Source organism: Artemia sp. Qi Xiang Cuo, chromosome 15 (assembly GCF_049724085.1).
Source record: "Artemia sp. Qi Xiang Cuo chromosome 15, ASM4972408v1, whole genome shotgun sequence".
NCBI lineage: Eukaryota > Metazoa > Arthropoda > Branchiopoda > Anostraca > Artemiidae > Artemia > Artemia sp. Qi Xiang Cuo.
In genome coordinates, this window is record NC_142808.1 from 22897939 (window position 1) to 22917401 (window position 19463).

The following is a 19463-nucleotide window of genomic DNA, read 5'->3' on the forward strand; positions in this document are numbered from 1 at the left end:
TCAGCATAAAAAAAGGCATTGAATGGTGCATTCACTTTATTCCTAACTCAATAATATGATTTTGTAGAACTTTACCGATGCCTTTTTTTACGCTCTTTCCAAATATAATAATCATTTTTGTTGGAAATGAATTTTACCCCCACCCTTATTTATACCAATTCAGGGTAGGCCTATATATTTGTAAATTATGGGGGGGGGGGTAAATCTTATTTTTTATTTAAATGAGAGGTAAGATTAAACTTTCCCCCACCCCCCTAATGTGTAAATATATACCCTGAATTGGTACACATGGGGGTGGGGGCTAAAATTCATTCCCAACATAATTATGTTTGTAAAGAGCATAAAAAAGGCATTGAGTTGTATATTCACTTTAGTTGTAACTCAATAATATGATTCGGTAAAAATTTACTGTCTTCTGATTTCTAAGTCTTAGAAATTTGCCTACTTGACATGTCTATACCTATTGGAATGTTGACAAAACAATATTTTACTTTAATTTTCAGGTATTACTTTATTTTTCTCTTGTTTTAGTTCTGAAAATGCAATTCCTGTTATTTGAGTAGAGTTTTAAAATATTTTGGTATATAGAAGAATTTTAAGATTTTTGGTGTTTTTGGCTAAATTCAGGAAATGTTTTTTCAAATCTTTGAAACCTTGTAAATTGGGATTGAGCAAAGTTGTGAAGCTGAAAAAAGTTTTCTTTTACTTCATTTAAGCAGATGATCTGTATTGCAAGGTTTTACTTTCATAAGACAAATATTTTGAAGGTCATCAAAGGTCACTGCTGTCAAGAGAGAGAAGAAGTAGAGATAGATACTTCAAAATACATTCCTGGACATACTTTATTCTGTAGATCCATCCCTGAAAGATTTATTTTCCTAACCTAATCCCTTTCCAAGATAGCAAAAAGTAGCTAAGCTAGAATTTTACCAAAGTAATTCTAAAAGATCACTTAAACAATTCAGTTAAGTTTTGTTGCCATATGTTTAGACCTATCTTTACAATGACAGCACTTATACGGAATTCATATGTCTAATTAATTATCACTTTTTAAAAGAAAGTAATACCAGAACTAAATCCAATCCAAAATAGTGGCGTCCATGAAATCCAAATAGTGGCGTTTTAGGGAAATATTCCCTAAACACTTGTGATGCAAAGTTATCTCTGCTGGAAACAAACTCTCCGGAAACTGCGGAAGCATGAAACATGAAACATATGGATTTCACTTCAGCCAGTCCTGCATCTTTTAGCTGAAATAGAATACGTTCATTGCTATTAGTAGCAAGAGTTCTAGAGAGAAAAAGAAATAGAGGAAGAGAAAAGGAGAGGAAGAGGAAGAAAAATAGATTCGAAAAAATGCAGATCAATTCTTTTGTTAAAATCGAATAGAAATAAACCCTTACATTAAACTAGTTTTCTCGAATCCCATAAAAACATTTCAAAGAACTGGGGAAGGGGGGGGGGGAGGCGTGTGGTGAGAAGGAGCAAGAATTGTGAAATATTTTCATTCGAATCAAATAAAAAAAAAACTCACAATTTTAAGATTACATTAGAGGCAAATTATTCTAAATTATAACCGTTCCAAAAAATCTTATTCTGCTTCCTCTAAAAACTCATCGCAGTAACAAACCGCCTGAAACCTATATAGCTACGCACGCTATTCCTCCATTCCAATCTTAAAAGCCTCACTCTTTACAACCTCCCAGGAAGTTTTCATTTCCCTTAAATAGTTTTTTTCGACATCCTCCCACCAAAACCGAAAACCACCTGCTTCTCCTTTAGCCATAGAACTGATAGAAGGTTGGCCAAAAGCAACTACCTTTGGCAATTTGTCATTCTTCACCCAAGGAACGTGCCCTAGGTATCTCAAGTTTTCTCTCATTATGGCTCTAGAAAACGGGATTGAACCACACTTTTCGTAAAGTCTACTGTTTGAAATACAGTCAGTCAGTCGTGTACCCAAAACAGTCCGAAAGCAATTTCTCGGAAAAAAAAAATGATTTTAGTGATTTTTGTTCGTTTCAAGCTAGATTTGCATATTCAATTTATGTTTCACTCGTTTTAAGATTTGTTTATTCAATTATATTAGTACCTGTGTATGTTTTTTTGCTATGATTGTTTATTTAATTTCTGTTCGTTTTGGGTTTCACTTATTCTTTAATAGTAATTTCTGGTCGTTTTGATTTTGAGTAATTGTATATTTTCATTTCTTCTTATCTTAAGCTTAATATTGCCTTTACTTTCCCTTGAAAATTTTTTTTTTTTAAATTTTATTTTTTTTAAATTAACTTTTGCTCGTTTTTGATTGCCAAAGTTTCAAATTTTCAAAATAATTTTCTATATAAAAAGAAATTCCAAAACAAAACTATATGTGTTTTGAAACAGTCTTGGTAAGAAATAATAAAATTAAATTGAATATTTGATATGTAATGATATTAACTGCTGAAAGCCCATCAGCTCCAGATTTTATTTCACTACAATTTTCAATATTGTAGCAAGTACAAAAAAAAAATAAATGAGTAATATAATTTGTTTTAGTAAAGCGCCAAAAACGCAGTAGAATTTATTCTTTTATCGTTAGGGAAATGGTCAGTAGCCAAACTCTTGTTTACAGTGCAAACTATACGGGTCTCGAACAATCTTGAAAAGAGCTAATAAAACTAAATTGAGTCCCCATGATTTTTTAATAGAATATCGTCTGGGCCTTGGAGAGGGCCAGGGGTCAGATCCAGGACTTTTGGAATAAAATATCGTTAATAAGTTTTTTTGGGGGGAGGGAGGGGGTACATGGAGGAAGGGCAAGGAGTCAGCTCCCATAATTTTTGTATTAAAATATTACTAATAAAGTTTGCTTTTTTTTGGAGGGGGGCCATGAAGGGAAGGCCAAAGGTCATTTCCCAGGATTATTGGAATAAAATGTCGTTCATATGTCTTTTTTTTTTGGGGGGGGGGGGGTAGGGCCATGGAGGGAGGGCATGAGGTCAGTTCCCATAATTTTAGAATAAATATCTTTAATAAGTTGTTTCTTTTTTTTGGGGGGGGAGGGGAGTCGGGCCATGAAGAAAGCGCCAGGGGTCGGCTCCCATGATTTTTGAAATAAAAAACCGCTAATAAGTTGTTTTTTGGGGGGGGAGGGGGGAGTCGGGCCATGATGGAAGGTTTGGCTCCCATATTTTTGGAATAAAATATCGTTAAAGTTTTTTTTATTATTTATTATTGAGGTGAGGAAGTGTAGCCATGGACGGAGGACTAGAGGTCAGCTCCCATGATTTATCATTGATAAGTTCTTTCGAGAGAGGGGGGGCATTGAGGGCCAGGGATGAGCTCCCATATGTTTTGGAATAAAATATCGTTATTAAGTTGTTGTTTTCTTCAGGGGGCGGGTTCCATTGAGGGCCAGGGTTGAGTTCCAATAATTTTCGGAATAAAACATAGTCAATAAGCTTTTTTTAGGGGGGGGGGGCATGGAGGGGTGACAGGAGTCCCCTCCCTTAATTTTTGTAATAAAATAACGTAAAAAAGATTTTTTTTTAGCAGGGGTGGGGGTTGGGCTATTCTGATCTTTGAACTATTTTAGAAACCCACAAATAAAACATTATATGTCCCCAGAGCATAACTTACAACCCTTACCCCAAGGTTCTTGGGGGTTGTGGCGACCCCGGAGTTTTTCATATTTGATTTTAGAACTTGTTTTAACAAAATTGCTATCGCAAAATTTCGATCGGACGGATCTGGGGAAAGAGGGCAGAGGGAGGGATGACAGTTTTGTGACGTCTGAATGTTTTTGATAGATCCAATTATTATTACTAATAAAAAAAGAAAGCTTTTTCGTCGAAGTAAAGAGTGAAGTTAAACGAACAAAAAAAAAAACTTAAACGAACAAAAATTATTGCTTCTCTAAATACACAAGATATATTTACAAAATTAGCTTAAATAAGCTGCAATAGTTTCAATAGTTTTTAAACAATATAAAACTTTAGAGTAAAGAGCGAGGCTTTGAGGAGAGGACAGCCCCTTTCATATACGGAATAATTTCTGTTCGTTTTTAGTTTTAACGTCGCTCCTTACTTTCAGTTAAAAAAAAACTTGTTTTTTTATTTTGTTTTAGAAAAGAGTAGGGGTTTGTACAAAAAGTATTTGAGTGACATATCATACGAAAATAAGAGGAATCTAAGGAAAGTAGAATAACCGAAGGCCATACATTTTTTCACAGTTCAAAAAAGTTAGGAAGAATAAGAAGATAAGTTTGGAAACCGAGATTAGAATATTGAAAGCTAAAATGAAAACACTGGTCAAGTGTTGAATGTCTTTAGGAGGACAGTTTCTTAAATTTTCCTGCTTAGTTTCTTCGTCTAAATGAAACGAAGATCGCTAAAAAAAGAGCAAAATTAAAAAAAACAACTATAGAATTATATAGGTATTTGAAACTATCGCAGCTTATTTAAGCTAATTTTGTAAATATATCTTGTGTATTTGGAGAAGCAATAAATTTTGTTCGTTTAAGTTTCAACTTCACTCTTTACTTCGACGAAAAAAGCTTTCTTTTTTTTATTAGTATTAATAGTTGAATCTATGTATAGAAAACATTCAGACGTTACAATACTGCAACCAGTAAGGTCAGGGGCGAATCCCCAGCCTTTTTATTGGGGGGGGGCGCAAGAGAGGTCGATATCCAGATCAAAGGTCCAGTCAAAGGGCATGGGATGTATAATAATTTTTTTATTCACATTATTGGGGGGGGGGCAGTTGCCCCCCCCCCTTGCCACCCCCAAACGACGCCCCTGAGTAAGGTACTAAACAGAATGTGACATAAACAAAAATATTTAATAAAAATGAGGACTGAAGCAGGAAAAAAAAGACGACAAGAGCTTGACTTTCTCGGTCTCAGACACCCAAATTACAGAAGAAAATTGAAATCTCCCCACAAATACGCTTTCATTCATCGAATGAAATTGTCTGGGGTTAAAAGATTAGAACCTAAATTTCACCTCTTTTATTTTCTCTTCCACTCTGCCATTCTCCTCGCTTGTAATAATAACAGAGCACGCTTCCACACCATCTCCACTGAATGCTATTCCACTAACAGGCCGAAACAGTGTCCAGTGTCCGGGCAGGGTAAATGACTCGTTGACAAGTCCATCACCTATAGCCACAGTTTCTTCAAACGTACTGGAATTCAAAAGAGACATAAATAAAGCAAACGAAAGGAATGTTATTGAAGTTTATAACTTACAATTAGTTTTAGTAGACTTTTTCCACAGAGGAAGTTTTCAAATAAAAAGTAAAAGCTATATTAAACCAAAGATGATTATAAATAAAGTCAAATAAATTTTAAAGCCAATAAATAAAAACCAAAATGAATAGAACTTACAAAAAATAATCGAGTGAACTCGATTATTGAAAACAAACAGAAATTAACAGGAGTAGCCTGACGGCGCCCCATACCTTCTAAAGACCGGAATAAAATACAATAAAAGGAATTATTAAAATTGAAAAATTAAAATAGTCCTAGAATCATTGCTTCAAGGAAGTTCAACCAGGACCAAAGAGAGAAGAAAGCGAAACAAGGGAATTCCCGGGCACTTCGTATCGAAGGAGTTGTCGTAGAAACTTCGAAAAAGCTCATTCGATTGGAAATTGGAGTGGTTAGTGCCCTTTTTTATTGTCGAAAGTTATTGGAGGGCAACTAGCCCCCCCCCACACACGCCCGTCATTCCCCCAAACACATCCAATCAAAATTCTGAGATAGCCATTTTGTTCAACGTAGTTGATTTCCAGATGGAAAATATTTTTTGAGGAGGACACTCCCCCACAACCTTCAGGGCAAGGGTTTTAAGTTATGCCCTGGGGGCATATAAGAACGATGTTGGCACAACATTATTTATTATTTTTTTTCCTTTAGAGCAGGGCACTTGGTATCGAAGAAGTTGTCGTAGAAACTTCGAAAAGGGCTCATTCAATTGGAAATTAGAGTGGCGTGTGCCCTTTTTAATAGTCGAAAGTGATTGGAAGGCAACTAACACCCCTTCCACGCATCCAAACACATCCAATCAAAATTTTGAGATAGCCATTTTGTTCAGCGTAGTTGTTTTCCAGATAGAAATTATGTTTTTGAGGAGGACACTCCCCCACAGCCTTCAGGGCAAGGGTTGTCAGTTTTGCTCTGGGGGCATATAGGGTTTTTTATAGAAGGCATTGTCGTACAAAATTCAAAAAAGGCTCATTCGATTGAAAATTCAAAGGGCTAGTGCCCTTTTTAATAGTCGAAAGTGATTGGAGGGCAACTAGCCCCCCTCTCACGCCCACCTTTTCCTTAAATACATTCAATGAAAATTTTGAGATAGCCATTTTATTCAACGTAGTTTTAAGTTCTGGAAATTAGGTCTTTGAGGATGACAACCCCCCAACAGCCCTCAGGGCAAGGGTTGTAAGTTATGCCCTGGGGGCATATAAGGTTTTTATAGAACGCTTTGTCGTAGAAACTTCAAAAAGGGCTCATTCGATTGGAAATTGAAATGGGTAGTGCCCTTTTTAATAGTCGAAAGTAATTGGAAGGTAACCAACACCCCTTCCACGCCAACCATTTCCCCAAACACATCCAATCAAAATCTTGAGATAGCCATTTTGTTCCACGCAGTTTAAAGTTCAGGAAATTATACATTTGAGCGGGACACTTCCCCCACACTCTTCAGGGCAAGGGTTATAAGTTATACCCTAGGGGCATATAAGTTTTGATTGAAATCTTTGTCGTAAAAACTTCAAAAAGGGCTCATTCGTATTGGAAATTCAAAGGGCTAGTGCCCTTTATAATAGTCGAAAGTGATTCGAGGGTAACTAACCCCGCTCTCACGCCCACCTTTTCCCCAAACACATCCAATCAAAATTCTTATATAGCCATTTTATTCAACGTAGTTGAAAGTTTTGGAAATTAGGTCTTACAGGATGACAACCCCTCCCCCCACAACCCTCTGGGAAAGGGTTGTAAGTTATGCCCTGGGGGCATGTAAGGTTTTTATAGAAAGCGATGTCCCCCCTCTCACGCCCACTATTTCCACAAACACATCCAATCAAAATTTTGAGATATCCATTTTGTTCAACGTAGTCGAAAGTTCTGGAAATTAGGTGTTTTAGGATGATAACCCCCTCAGAGCCGTCAGTGCAAGGGTTGTAAGTTATGCCCTGGGGGCATATAAGGTTTATATAGAAAGTTGTTGTAGAAAATTCAAAAAGGGCTCATTTGTTTGGAAATTGAATTACCCTTTTTAATATTCGAAAGTGAGTGGAGAGTAATTAACCCCCCTCTCACGCCCACCATTTCCCCAAACACATTCAATCAAAGTTTAGAGATAGCCATTTTGTTCAACGTAGTTGAAAGTTCTGGAAATTATGTATTTAAGGATGAAAAACTCCCCAGAGCCCCCAGGGCAAAGGTTGTAAGTTATGCCCTGGGGGCATATAAGGTTTTTATAGTTAGAGTTATCGTAAAAACTTCAAAAGGGGCTCATTCAGTTGGGAATTGAGAGGGCTAGTGTCCTTTTTAATAGTCGAAAGTGATTGGAGGGTAACTAACCACCCTTTCACACGCACCAATTCCCTAAACACATCCAATGAAAATTGTCAGATAGCCATTGTTCAACGTAGTAGAAAGTTCTGTAAACTAGGTATGTGAGGGTTACAACCCCCCCCCAACCCTCAGGGCAAGGGTTGTAATTTATGCCCTGGGGACATATAAGGTTTTTATTGAAAGTGTTGTCGTAGAAACTTCAAAAGGGCTCATTTAATTGGAAATTGAAAGGGCTAGTACCTTTTTTAATAGTTGATAGTGATGGGAGAGCGACTAACCATTTTCCCAAACACATCCAATCAAAATTTTGAGATGGCCATTTTGTTTAACGTAGTTGAAAGTTCAGGAAATTATATCTTAGAGGATGACAACCACCCTCACAGCCCTTAGGGTAAGGGTTGTAATTTATTCCCTTGAGGCCTATAAGGTGTTTATAGAAAGCGTTGTCGTAGAAACTCAAAAAAGGCTCATTCGAGTGGAAATCGAAAGGCCTAGCGCCTTTTTTAATAGTCGAAAGTGAATGGAAGGCTTGTAATTTTTATAGTAAAGATCGATGTGGATATAATGTATGATTTTTTGTTGTTGTTGTTGTTGATTAGACCAGTGCACTTCGTATCGACGCAGTTGTCGTAGGAACTTCAAAAAGGGCTCATTTGATTGAAATAGAAAGGGCTGATGCTCTTTTTGATAGTCGAAAGTGATTGGAGGGTAACTAATCTCCCTCCAACGTCCACCCTCCCATTTGCCTTTATGTTTAAAAACTAAATGTTGCGATAAGATTAAATCAAAACGCACTATGTTAATACTAATTCTCAATAAGGCATCTCAGCAGTATCCCAAGAACGAATGAGGGTTTTATGTCCAAATTTTCGGGGCTACTTCTCCTCTTAAAATCTAACCAAGTCAAAATAGCGTAAGTGTATCCAGCCTATCAGAGAAAGTAAGCAGATTTTTTTGCGAATGGTATCAAGTTTTCCATTTCAGGTCAACTAGAGGAGGTATGAAACGAAATCAAACACTACTATGTGTCCAGATTTTTGAAAGGGTTATGTTATTAAAAATTGCTATAAATTTTTCTCCAGTATGCAAATAGCAGAATAAACTACAAAGTCTTAAAAAACAAAAAGATTTAAAGTATTATTTTCTTCTTCCCTGAAAAGACTATGTCAATATAAAACGAACAGAGATTAATTTAAAAAAAAAATTCCACAAAATAAAATAATCTACGAAGCGTGAAACTACCGCAAATCAGCATCGATAAATAAATGAAACCCAAAAGAAACAGAAATTACAATAAATAACCGAGTCAAACTCAAAACGAGCAGAAATTAACGTAAGTTGGGCTCAAAACCCCTATGCCTTCCTAAGGCCAGAACTCAATTTGCACTTTACTGAAAAAAAATACAACTTAATGTGCATTGTCAGTTTAATATACATATGCTGATATTTAGTAATCAAAATGTAAATATTATTTGATTTATTAAAGTTATAAGAGAAAGAATATTTATATGTTTTCAGTAAAGTGCAAATTATGTTCTGGCCTTGGGAAGGCATAGGGGTTTTGAGCCCAACTTATGTTAATTTCTGTTCGTTTTGGGTTTCATGCCCCTAATCTCTGGGGTTTGTTTCAACCCCAAAAGCCTTGTTATATGATATTTAGACTATTTTTAAAAGAATGGCATCTCAAAATATCTATTAGATGCATTTCAGGGCAATACGACGTGTGAGTGTAGAGGAAGGCGATAGCTGCCCTCCGATCACTTTGACTCTTAAAAAGAGCACTAGAGCGTCTGATTACCAGACCAACGTGCCCCCTCTGAAGTTTATATGACCATGCTTTCTATAAAAACGTTATATGCCACCAGGACATAACTTACAACCCTTGCCCTTAGGGCTGGGGGATCTGTTACCCTCAAAGACATAATTTCCAGACCTTTCAAATACGTTGAACAAAATGGCTATCTCAAATTTTGATTGGAAGTGTTAGGGGAAGTGATGGGCATGGGGGGAGGAGCATTTGCCCTCTGATCACTTTTGACTAATAAAAAAGGCACTAGTCCTCTCACTGTCCAATCGATTGAGCCCTCTTTGAAGCTTCTACGAAAAAACTTTCTTCAAGAGCCTTATATGCCCCAAGGGCATAACTTACGGCCCTTGTCCTGTTGCCTATGAGGGAGGGGGATGTCATCCTCAAGGACATAGTTTCCAGACCTTTCAAATACGTTGAACAAAATGGCCATATCAAAATGTTGATAGTAAATCTGGGGAAATGATGGGCGTAAGGGGGGCGGAGGGGTGTGATTCTCCCTCCGATTACTTTAAACTATTAAAAAGGATAATATCACTCAATTTCCAGTCGAATGAGCCCTTTTGAAGTTTTTCGACAACATTTTCTATAAAAACCTTGTATGCCCCCAGGGCATAACTTACAACCTTAGCCCTGAGGGCTGTGAGGGGTTGTCATACTCAAAGCCATAATTTCCAGACCCTTCAACTACATTTAACAAAATGGCTATATCAAAATGTCGATCGGAAGTGTTTGGGAAAATGATGAGCGTTGGGAGGGGGGCATTCGCCCTCCTATAGCTTTTGACAAAATTTTGATTGAAAATGTTTGGAGAAATGGTGGACGTGAGAGGGGAGCTACCTGCCCTCCAATTACTTTCGACAATTAAAAAGGGCACTAGTCTTTTCAATTTTCAATCAAATGAACCCTTTTTGAACCTTCTACAACAACACCTTCTATGAAAACCTTGTATGTCCCCAGGGTATAACTTACAACCCTTGGCCTGAGGGTTGTGGGGGGGAGGGGGGTCATCCTCAAAGACATAATTTCCAGAACTTTCAACTACGTTGAACAAAATGGCTATCTCCAAATTTTAATTGGACGTGTTTGGGGAAATGGTGGGCGTAATAGGGGGTTTAGTTGCCCTCCAATCATTTTTGACTATTAAAAAGGACACTAGCCCCTTCAGTTTCCAATCGAATGAGCCATCTTTGAAGTTTGTACAACAGTGCTTTTTATAAAAACCTTATATGGCCCCAGGGCATAACTTACAACCCTTGCCCTGAGGGCTGTGGGGGGTTTATCATCCTTAAAGACCTAATCTCCAGAATTTTCAACTATGCTGACCAAAATGGTTATCTGAAAATTTTGATTGGATGTGTTTGGGGAAATGGTGGGCGTGAGAGGGGGGTTAATTGCCCTCCAGTCCATTTCCACTATTAAAAAGGACACTAGCCCTTTTAATCTCCAATTGAATGAGCTCTTTTCGAAGTTTTATGACAACGCTTTCTATAAAAACCTTATATGCCCCTAGGGCATAACTTACAACCCTTGCCCTGAGGGCTGTGGGGGGTTTGTCATCCTCAAAGACATATTTTCTAGAGCTTTCAACTACACTGAACAAAATGCTTCTCTCAAAATTTGGATTGGCTGCGTTTGGGGAAATGGTGGGCGTGAGGGGGGAGTTAGTTGCCCTCCAATCACTTTCGACAATTAAAAAGGGCGCTAGTCCTTTCAATTTCCAATTAAATGATCCCTTTTTGAAGTTTCTACGACAACACTTTCTATAAAAAAAACTTCATATGCCCCCAGGGCATAACTCGCAACCCTTGATCTGAGGGCTCTGAGGTGGTTATCATCCTCAAAGACCTAATTTCCAGAACTTTCAACTATGTTGAACAAAATGGCTATCTCAAAATACTGATTGGACATGTTTGGGGAAATGGTGGGCGTGAGAGGGGGGGTTAGTTGTCCTCCAATCACTTTCGACTATTAAAAAGGGCACTATCCCTTTGAATTTTCAATCGAATGAGCCCTTTTTGAAGCTTCTATGACAACGCTCTCTATAAAAACCTTATATGCCCTCTTCCCCTGAGGACTGTTGGGGGAGTGTCCTCTGCAAAGACATAATTTCCAGATATTTCAACTACGTTGAACAAAATGGCTTCCTTAAAATTTTGATTGGATGTGTTTGGGGAAATGGTGGGCGTGGAAGGGTGTTAGTTGCCTTCCAATCACTTTCGGCTATTAAAAAGGGCACAAGCCCTTCCAGTTTCCAATCGTATGAGCCCTTTTCGAAGTTTCTACAACAACTCCTTTGATACAAAGTGCCCTGGTCTAAAACAAATAAATAATACATTGTGCCAATATTTTCTTTACTTAGGCAGTGCTATTGCTATTGATTGATATTTATGTTTTGCAACATAGGGTCGAAATATCCATTCAAATATAGGACTCAACTTTCTTGTGAAAAGAATTCCTAATTCTTATAAAGAAAGAAAAACGAGCAAAAATGGGGTTTTTATAGGCCAAATGAAGATACTGAAAAAACGAAGCGACTATTTCGAGAGGACAAACGCCTCTCTTCTTCAGCGCGAAACGAAACGATGTATCAATAAAAGCCAAAAATTAAAAGAATCAAAACCAACTAGCTAACAACCATAAAAGCGAGTTATTCGCCAATATCCGCGATTTGCACAAAATCCAAAAAATATGAACTGCCATCGACGGATACTAGCAAACAACTGAACAAGGAAAGGAATCAATTCATTCACTCGAAAAACAAAACGAACCAGCAATTAAATAAGTTGGAAAACTATGTCATTTGATTTCGGATTTTAATTAAGGCATTTCTTGCAGACACCCTTTGAGACCTAAGGGGTTGTTCACGTGTTTGATTAGATGATTGGGAAAGTGGTTCAAGGTTTATTTCAGGGATCACTAAAGTATCGGCTTCTCTTTTGAGAAAACCGAAATATGACTCGTTTATTCTTAAATCACCGGAATCTCTGTTTAAAGCTAGACCTAAATGTTGGTATTTATAAATTTCAACAGCTTCTCTGTAGTGCTGGACAATACCTTTGTCATTCGAAATAAGACTAGCTTGATTAAACAAAATAGTATAGTCTAGTTTTTAAAAAATGTGCTCTGCAAGGGCAGAGTCAAAATTTTCTGTTTTTTTCCGCTTTTTAAGTGTATTATTAATTGAACTAGAGTGCTTAGTTAATCTATCTGTAAGTCGCTGATCAGTTCTTCCAATATACCAAAGACCACACGAACAAGGAATTCTGTAGACACCGGAGTTTTCACCTATCGGGATAGGGTCTTTTCCTTGATAAATTTGGGACCTGATAGTTTTTCTGGGTCTATAATAAGTGTAAATGTTATTTTTCCTTAGATTTTTTGAAATGTGGTCTGAAATCCCTTTAATGTATGGGAGACCAAGATAAAATGAATTTTACCTTTGATTTGTGTTTTCTGTGGAACTATCTGATAATCTTTTAATGCGTTTTGTAATTACAGAATTTATTAAACTAATTGGATAACCATTCCCAAATAAAATATCTCTAAGGTGGTTGAGTTCTAAATCCAAGAAACGTGTTGAACAAACTTTCAAAGCTCTATCAACTAGATAAGTGACAACTCCTCTTTTCACAGCAGGAGAATGATTGGAGGAATAACTTAAGTAACGGTCATTATGTGTGGGTTTTCTATATACACTAAACTCGAAACATGAATCATTTCGGTGCACCAGAACATCTAAGAAAGGAAGACGCCTCTCTATCTCTGATTCCTGAGTAAATTTGGGTTCGTTTTAAGGATGACATTTTTTATTTATGGGAGCATGGTGACGAGTCTCTGGGTTCTTTTCTTCACTTGCTCAACTCCTTGGATCCAAAACTGAAATTTACTCAGGAATCAGAGATAGAGAGGCGTCTTCCTTTCTTAGATGTTCTGGTGCACCAAAATGATTCGTGATTCGAGTTTAGTGTATATAGAAAACCCACACATAATGACCGTTACTTAAGTTATTCCTCCAATCATTCTCCTGCTGTGAAAAGAGGAGTTGTCACTTCTCTAGTTGATAGAGTTTTGAAAGTTTGTTCAACACGTTTCTTGGATTTAGAACTCAACCACCTTAGAGATATTTTATTTGGGAATGGTTATCCAATTAGTTTAATAAATTCTGTAATTGCAAAATGCATTAAAAGATTATCAGATAGTTCCACAGAAAATACAAATCAAAGGGAAAATTCAGTTTATCTTGGTCTCCCATATATTAAAGGGATTTCAGACCACATTTCAAAAAATCTAAGAAAAAATAAAATTTACACTTATTATAGACCCAGAAAAACTATCAGGTCCCAAATTTATCAAGGAAAAGACCCTATCCCGATAGGTGAAAACTCCAGTGTCTACAGAATTCCTTGTTCGTGTGGTCTTTGGTATATTGGAAGAAATAATCAGCGACTAACAGATAGATTAACTCAGCACTCTAGTTCAATTAATAATACACTTAAAAAGCGGAAAAAAACAGAAAATTTTGACTCTGCCCTTGCAGAGCACATTTTTGAAAAACCAGACCATACTATTTTGTTTAATCAAGCTAGTCTTATTTCGAATGATAAAGGTATTGTCCAGCACTACAGAGAAGCTGTTGAAATTTATAAATACCAACATTTAGGTCTAGCTTTAAACAGAGATTCCGGTGATTTAAGAATAAACGAGTCATATTTCGGTTTTCTCAAAAGAGAAGCCGATACTTTAGTGATCCCTGAAATAAACCTTGAACCACTTTCCCAATCATCTAATCAAACACGTGAACAACCCTTAGGTCTCAAAGGGTGTCTGCAAGAAATGCCTTAATTAAAATCCGAAATCAAATGACATAGTTTTCCAACTTATTTAATTGCTGGTTCGTTTTGTTTTTCGAGTGAATGAATTGATTCCTTTCCTTGTTCAGTTGTTTGCTAGTATCCGTCGATGGCAGTTCATATTTTTGGATTTTGTGCAAATCGCGGATATTGGCGAATAACTCGCTTTTATGGTTGTTAGGTAGTTGGTTTTGATTCTTTTAATTTTTGGCTTTTATTGATACATCGTTTCGTTTCGCGCTGAAGAAGAGAGGCGTTTGTCCTCTCGAAATATTCGCTTCGTTTCTTCAGTATCTTGATTTGGCCTATAAACACCCCATTTTTGCTCGTTTTTCTTTCTTTATGTGATGTCAGGCCATTTTGGTTTAAGAAATTATCTTCCTAATTCTTGTTCTTCTTGTTGATGTTTATGATGGATAGGCAGTGTGGTCTTTGTTGTTATTTACGAAATAATTAGTGCAGCAAAGAATAGTAAACAAGCAACAAAGAATAATTAGTAAAAAAGGGTAAACAGGCAGCATTAAAGGAAAATTCTACAATAAAATTATCAGTATAGAAGACTAAGTAGTAAAATAAAGAAGAATAAGCTGCTAAAACAAGAAAACTATGCAATCTAAAGAATTAATTATTATAAATAAGTGAAGAAAAATATTACCTAGAAAATTTTTTCGTAAAAGTGCCAATAGTTTCTGCAGAACAGTTTCTGTAAAATAACAGCAAAGCTTTGGGCTTAGAATTTTGATCAAGTCCTACCAAATTTAACAAGTCACCCCATGAGTTAATATGCTAAAGAAAAAAAAACCATATATTATATAGTTGAAGTTTCACCTGATAAACTTCGTTTTTTTTCTTTTATAAAAACACAAGAAAACGACCTGAACAATAGAGGCTTAAAAAATGATTAATTGAAGCCAACTTTTCCTTCATTAAAGGACGTATTCTAAACAAAGTCCATTTCTAAGAAAAATGAAGTCCATTTCTTTGTTCAAACTGCGAGATTTTTGGCAATCTTCAGCACCTTAAGAGATCTATACAGATTAAACTATATATCAAAACTTGAAAAAAATGAGCAGGTTAAGTTGACTGCTCTTGAAAAAGTACTTAGTCACTCAAATTTAAGGAACTAATCAGTAATACTGAAATTCAAATTTGCTAGCCCACTTTCTAGAATAGGACAATTAAAAAAAAAAAAAAATCGAAACTCTACAAAATCAAAACACATTAACTGCAAAAGAAAGCTTTGAGCAATTATAGTTTGAATTTACTAGTCTAAGTTTTGACTAAGAATAAATGAAGGTGAAGGAGATGTTGGGTAAAAAGAAGATTGATCAAGTTTAAAGCTTATCTGAGTAGTATTATTAGTAAAGATGGTAAGATAAAATAACCAAAACTCAGGGTGTTTTTAATAGTTGAAATCTATTTTGGAAGAATCGGAAGATTGAGTCAGTGAACAAAGATTAGAGCATTAGAGGTTATAGTGATGACAGTGGTCAGCTTTGGTTATGAAGCGTGTGCACTATGGAAGATGGAAGATTTGTTAGATGCTATCAAGAGGAATCGTCAACTGATTGTTTTGGGTTCCTGTTTGACTGACTGTATCTCAAACAGTAAGCTGTGCTGTAATGAGAGTAAAGATGAGATACATAGGATAAATTTCGTCAGTGAAGTAAGAGAGATTGCCAAAGATTGTCCTTTCGGTTATCCATCAAGTGCCGATGGAAAATCGGGCTGTCCCCAAATAGGACTCACAATCCACCAAAACCCAGATTCTAGATTATTAACTCATAATCCTGATTGTCAGTGAAACAGCAGTTTTATGACCTAAATTGTCATTGAAGCAGGATATTTTACACTCCCCATTATGAATTTAAATCAAATTGTAAATGGGAAAGGCCTTTGAGTTTGAGAATGATCTTTAGATCTAAGAATAGGCTTCAAGTACCCCTACCATCTGCAAAAATAATCCCTGACCTCTTCCCTTCTAGATGACGTGCAATGATACAATACTATATATAAACTATCGAGGTAAAATGAGATCAAGAAGCAAAACTCCTCTCATGATCCATCATTTTTTTTCAAATAGATCGTGGCATACAACGTTCATAGCTTTTGTGTTGTCTTTTTGGTCCAAATCAATCAGAATACAGCTTACCATCCCTTCAAAGCCCTATGTATTCCAAGCAACCACACAGTGCTAAATGACATCAAATTGAATTTTCAAATAAAACTGATTGAAAAGTAAAAATAAATACCTCCAGAGACATAAAAACTGTAGACCTACCCACTTGGGGAAAGGCCCCAAACCGTGAATATAATGGACATATTAAACCTTCTCAAAGTCAGTGTCAAATGAAGGTGCGCATGATTAAGGGCAGCAAAGTTGATCTCTTAGGGCAATATCATCATCAAAATGGTTATTAAGTATCTTTGAGCTTACCAACCACACATAGGAAGCTAATATTGAAACATAGACATCAAAGATCCAAACTTGTCTAATAAATATCAGAATAAAAAATAAAGTGCAAAATAAATAATCATGAAATAAGAAATTATATTTTTTTATGATTTGAGGGCCTGAAGTGTGGCAATGCCCCCTTCCCCTCCAAAACTCCCCTACACATTTCCGGGTGTTTCTGTAGAAGCGGTGTAATTCTTTCACTTCATAATTTTTAAGAGATTATTTAAAGAATCAATCTAAATCATCTGATGTCAAAATTCCATGAAAATTACTCAGATCACAGTGCTACTATCCTAAATCAACTATGCACATATTTCATGGATGGTACAAAATTTTTCCCAAAGTTACTGCATATCGGCTGCTGAGCTTGCTGACTATAAATGTGATAATAATATTTTAATAATCAAGAAAAACATTAAAGCATATCATATAATTACTACATTAATGGGATTTGATTCTCACCAAAGCTGGCATTTAAAGATTCAACTATTGGTACTAACATAGGAATATAGAAGTGTATTAAATGACAAAACTATATTTTCATTTGCCTTTTCATATATAGCCTAAGTACATATCACTTGTATCTTCTGTAAGACTCTGATTGGACTTAAGCTAAAATCAGCTTGGGAAAAATATTAAAACCTTAAAATTTTGCTCAATCTTATAGGCCTGCTTTTTTAGCTTAAAAATAAATCCTTGTGAGCTATGCTTTCTTAAAGTGGTAATGTGGCAAAGCCCCAGCTCTGATTGTAGCTGCAAGTTTTTTGCAGCAAAACGCAAGAATAATAAAAGAAGAACCTTTATGGCATTATCAAATTGGGTCCAATTGAGCTTGAAAGGACTAATAGCAATATTTGGAATATCTGGAAATGACAATATAGTGAAGCCAGCATCAGTCCACCATAATTCATGAATATTTCCATCAACAGAAGTACCAATCACACAAGAAGCAGATATGATGAGAAAATCTGAACATGGTAAGATGTAGACATTGCACTCCCTAAGAAAAAAAAAAAAAACTTGTACTACACAACAATTGAACTTAATAAAAATAAAAGCTAAGAAGTCACAATATTATTCAAACAAACAGAAATAAGTATTAAAAACTCATAAGAAAAAACATATGTGTCTCATCAAAAAACAGAGTCAAATAGTTATTAGGCAGATTGTTTTGCTCACCAGTACAATGATTTTTAAATGCTTGCTATGTTTAGAAAATGTATTTATTAACCCTAATACAATGTACAAATACTGTGTCTACAAGACTTCAGTCTACAAACACATTGTAAACAATCATGTCCCTGAAGAGAAACTGTTAATTGAACTACAGGATCTTGGAATTCAATAAAAATGACAGATAATGAGAGAAAAATATTTAATTTATTGTTTCTGTAGTAAAATCTCACCCCTTACAAAGCAAAAACTGAATATATAAAGGATATGACAGTCAGATGGTAAATCCAAATGTTTATATTTAACTACATAACAAACACAAAAATACACACAGCAAATTGTTTACCAAATTCCTAAGGTAAAGTAATTATTTCAAGTTTTGTTTGTTAATGAGATTTTAAAATTTATAAGAAGTCATCAAAATTTTGTCACAAAATGTTTCTAAATGGATGGGTTCTTTCTGTTTACCCCACTTTGGGCTTCAGTGTAGATATTTTATTGGACCTATAAAAAGGAAAAAAAACACGTATATTGTACATCTCCCTGGACCCATCTTAGGTTTATTCATGTCTTAAAAAGCACAATTCCTTAAAACCATGATTCAATTTTTCAAATGTAATAGTTGAAAACTATTAAAGTGCAAACTGGAAAATTCCTCATCATTGGTGGATGGATTCCATAAAAAAATTTATGCATTCAATCAATAAATACAAACATTGATTTTTTGTCATTTCTTCCACAATAGAGTTAATCCCAGACTGAAAAAAAGTTTTTCTATATGGATTACCTAGTTAATTTATTTTCATTACAATTACCCATAATGTCATTATGGTATTTATGTCAGGGAAGGTTTCCAGGTTAGTCTTATTAACTGTTTAATTTTCAATGTACCCTGGGTGGAAAGTTTATGGCTTGATATTACTCTTCAAGAAAATAAAAAAATCTATATTGGGTGTGTATATAGAAGCCCTGGTGCACCCAGTCTTGATGATTGTGGAATACATTCCAAAACTATCATTGATGAAATGGCATCTACAGTATCATTTGATTTGATAATTATTGATGATTTCAATTTCCCATTAATCAAGTGGGTTTATGGTCTTGGTCATGTAGTATCTAGTAATGGAGATTCACCATTTGTGTCTTGCTCATCTGACAACTTCCTTCACCAAACAGTTGACAAGCCAACAAGGCATCATGGCAACCAGAATCCTTCCCTGAGGGATCTTGTAATTTTTAGCAATCCAGGTTCCCTTATCAGAAATGAATTTCTTCCTCCAGTTGGCAACAGCAACCAATCAGTTATCGTTGAACATATGTCTGCAACCTAACGTTTGTCCTCAAACTTTTATTGACTATCAAGCTATACGGAAGGAACTAGCCTCAATAAATTGGTCAAAACTAATTGTTTCTGATATTAATATATCATAGACAAATGTTAAAGAAGCCCTCATATCAACTGAAAAAAAAAGCACTCTTGTGTCATTTACTGAAAACAGCCAAAAACACTTCCATTCCTCACAAAGGATGCAGAAAGAGCAATCAACAGGAAAGCCAGAGCCTGGAAAAGGTACAACAAGTAGAAAACTCGAGAAAATTGGATAAGGT

General features: G+C 35.7%; 1 protein-coding gene across 1 annotated transcript in view; it reads right to left on the minus strand.

Annotated features, from left to right (window-relative positions):
• Positions 1-330: 330 nt before the first annotated feature.
• LOC148943460 (F-box only protein 22-like) overlaps positions 331-19463 on the minus strand; it is a 31020-nt gene continuing 11887 nt past the window's right edge. The window contains exons 2-5 of the mRNA XM_089100902.1: positions 17481-17682; positions 14880-15010; positions 4989-5169; positions 331-1250 (exon numbers count right to left, since the gene is read on the minus strand). Coding sequence (XP_088957028.1) covers positions 1044-1250; positions 4989-5169; positions 14880-15010; positions 17481-17682 — 721 coding nt within the window. The 3' untranslated portion in view covers positions 331-1043. The remainder of the gene's footprint in view (positions 1251-4988; positions 5170-14879; positions 15011-17480; positions 17683-19463) is intronic.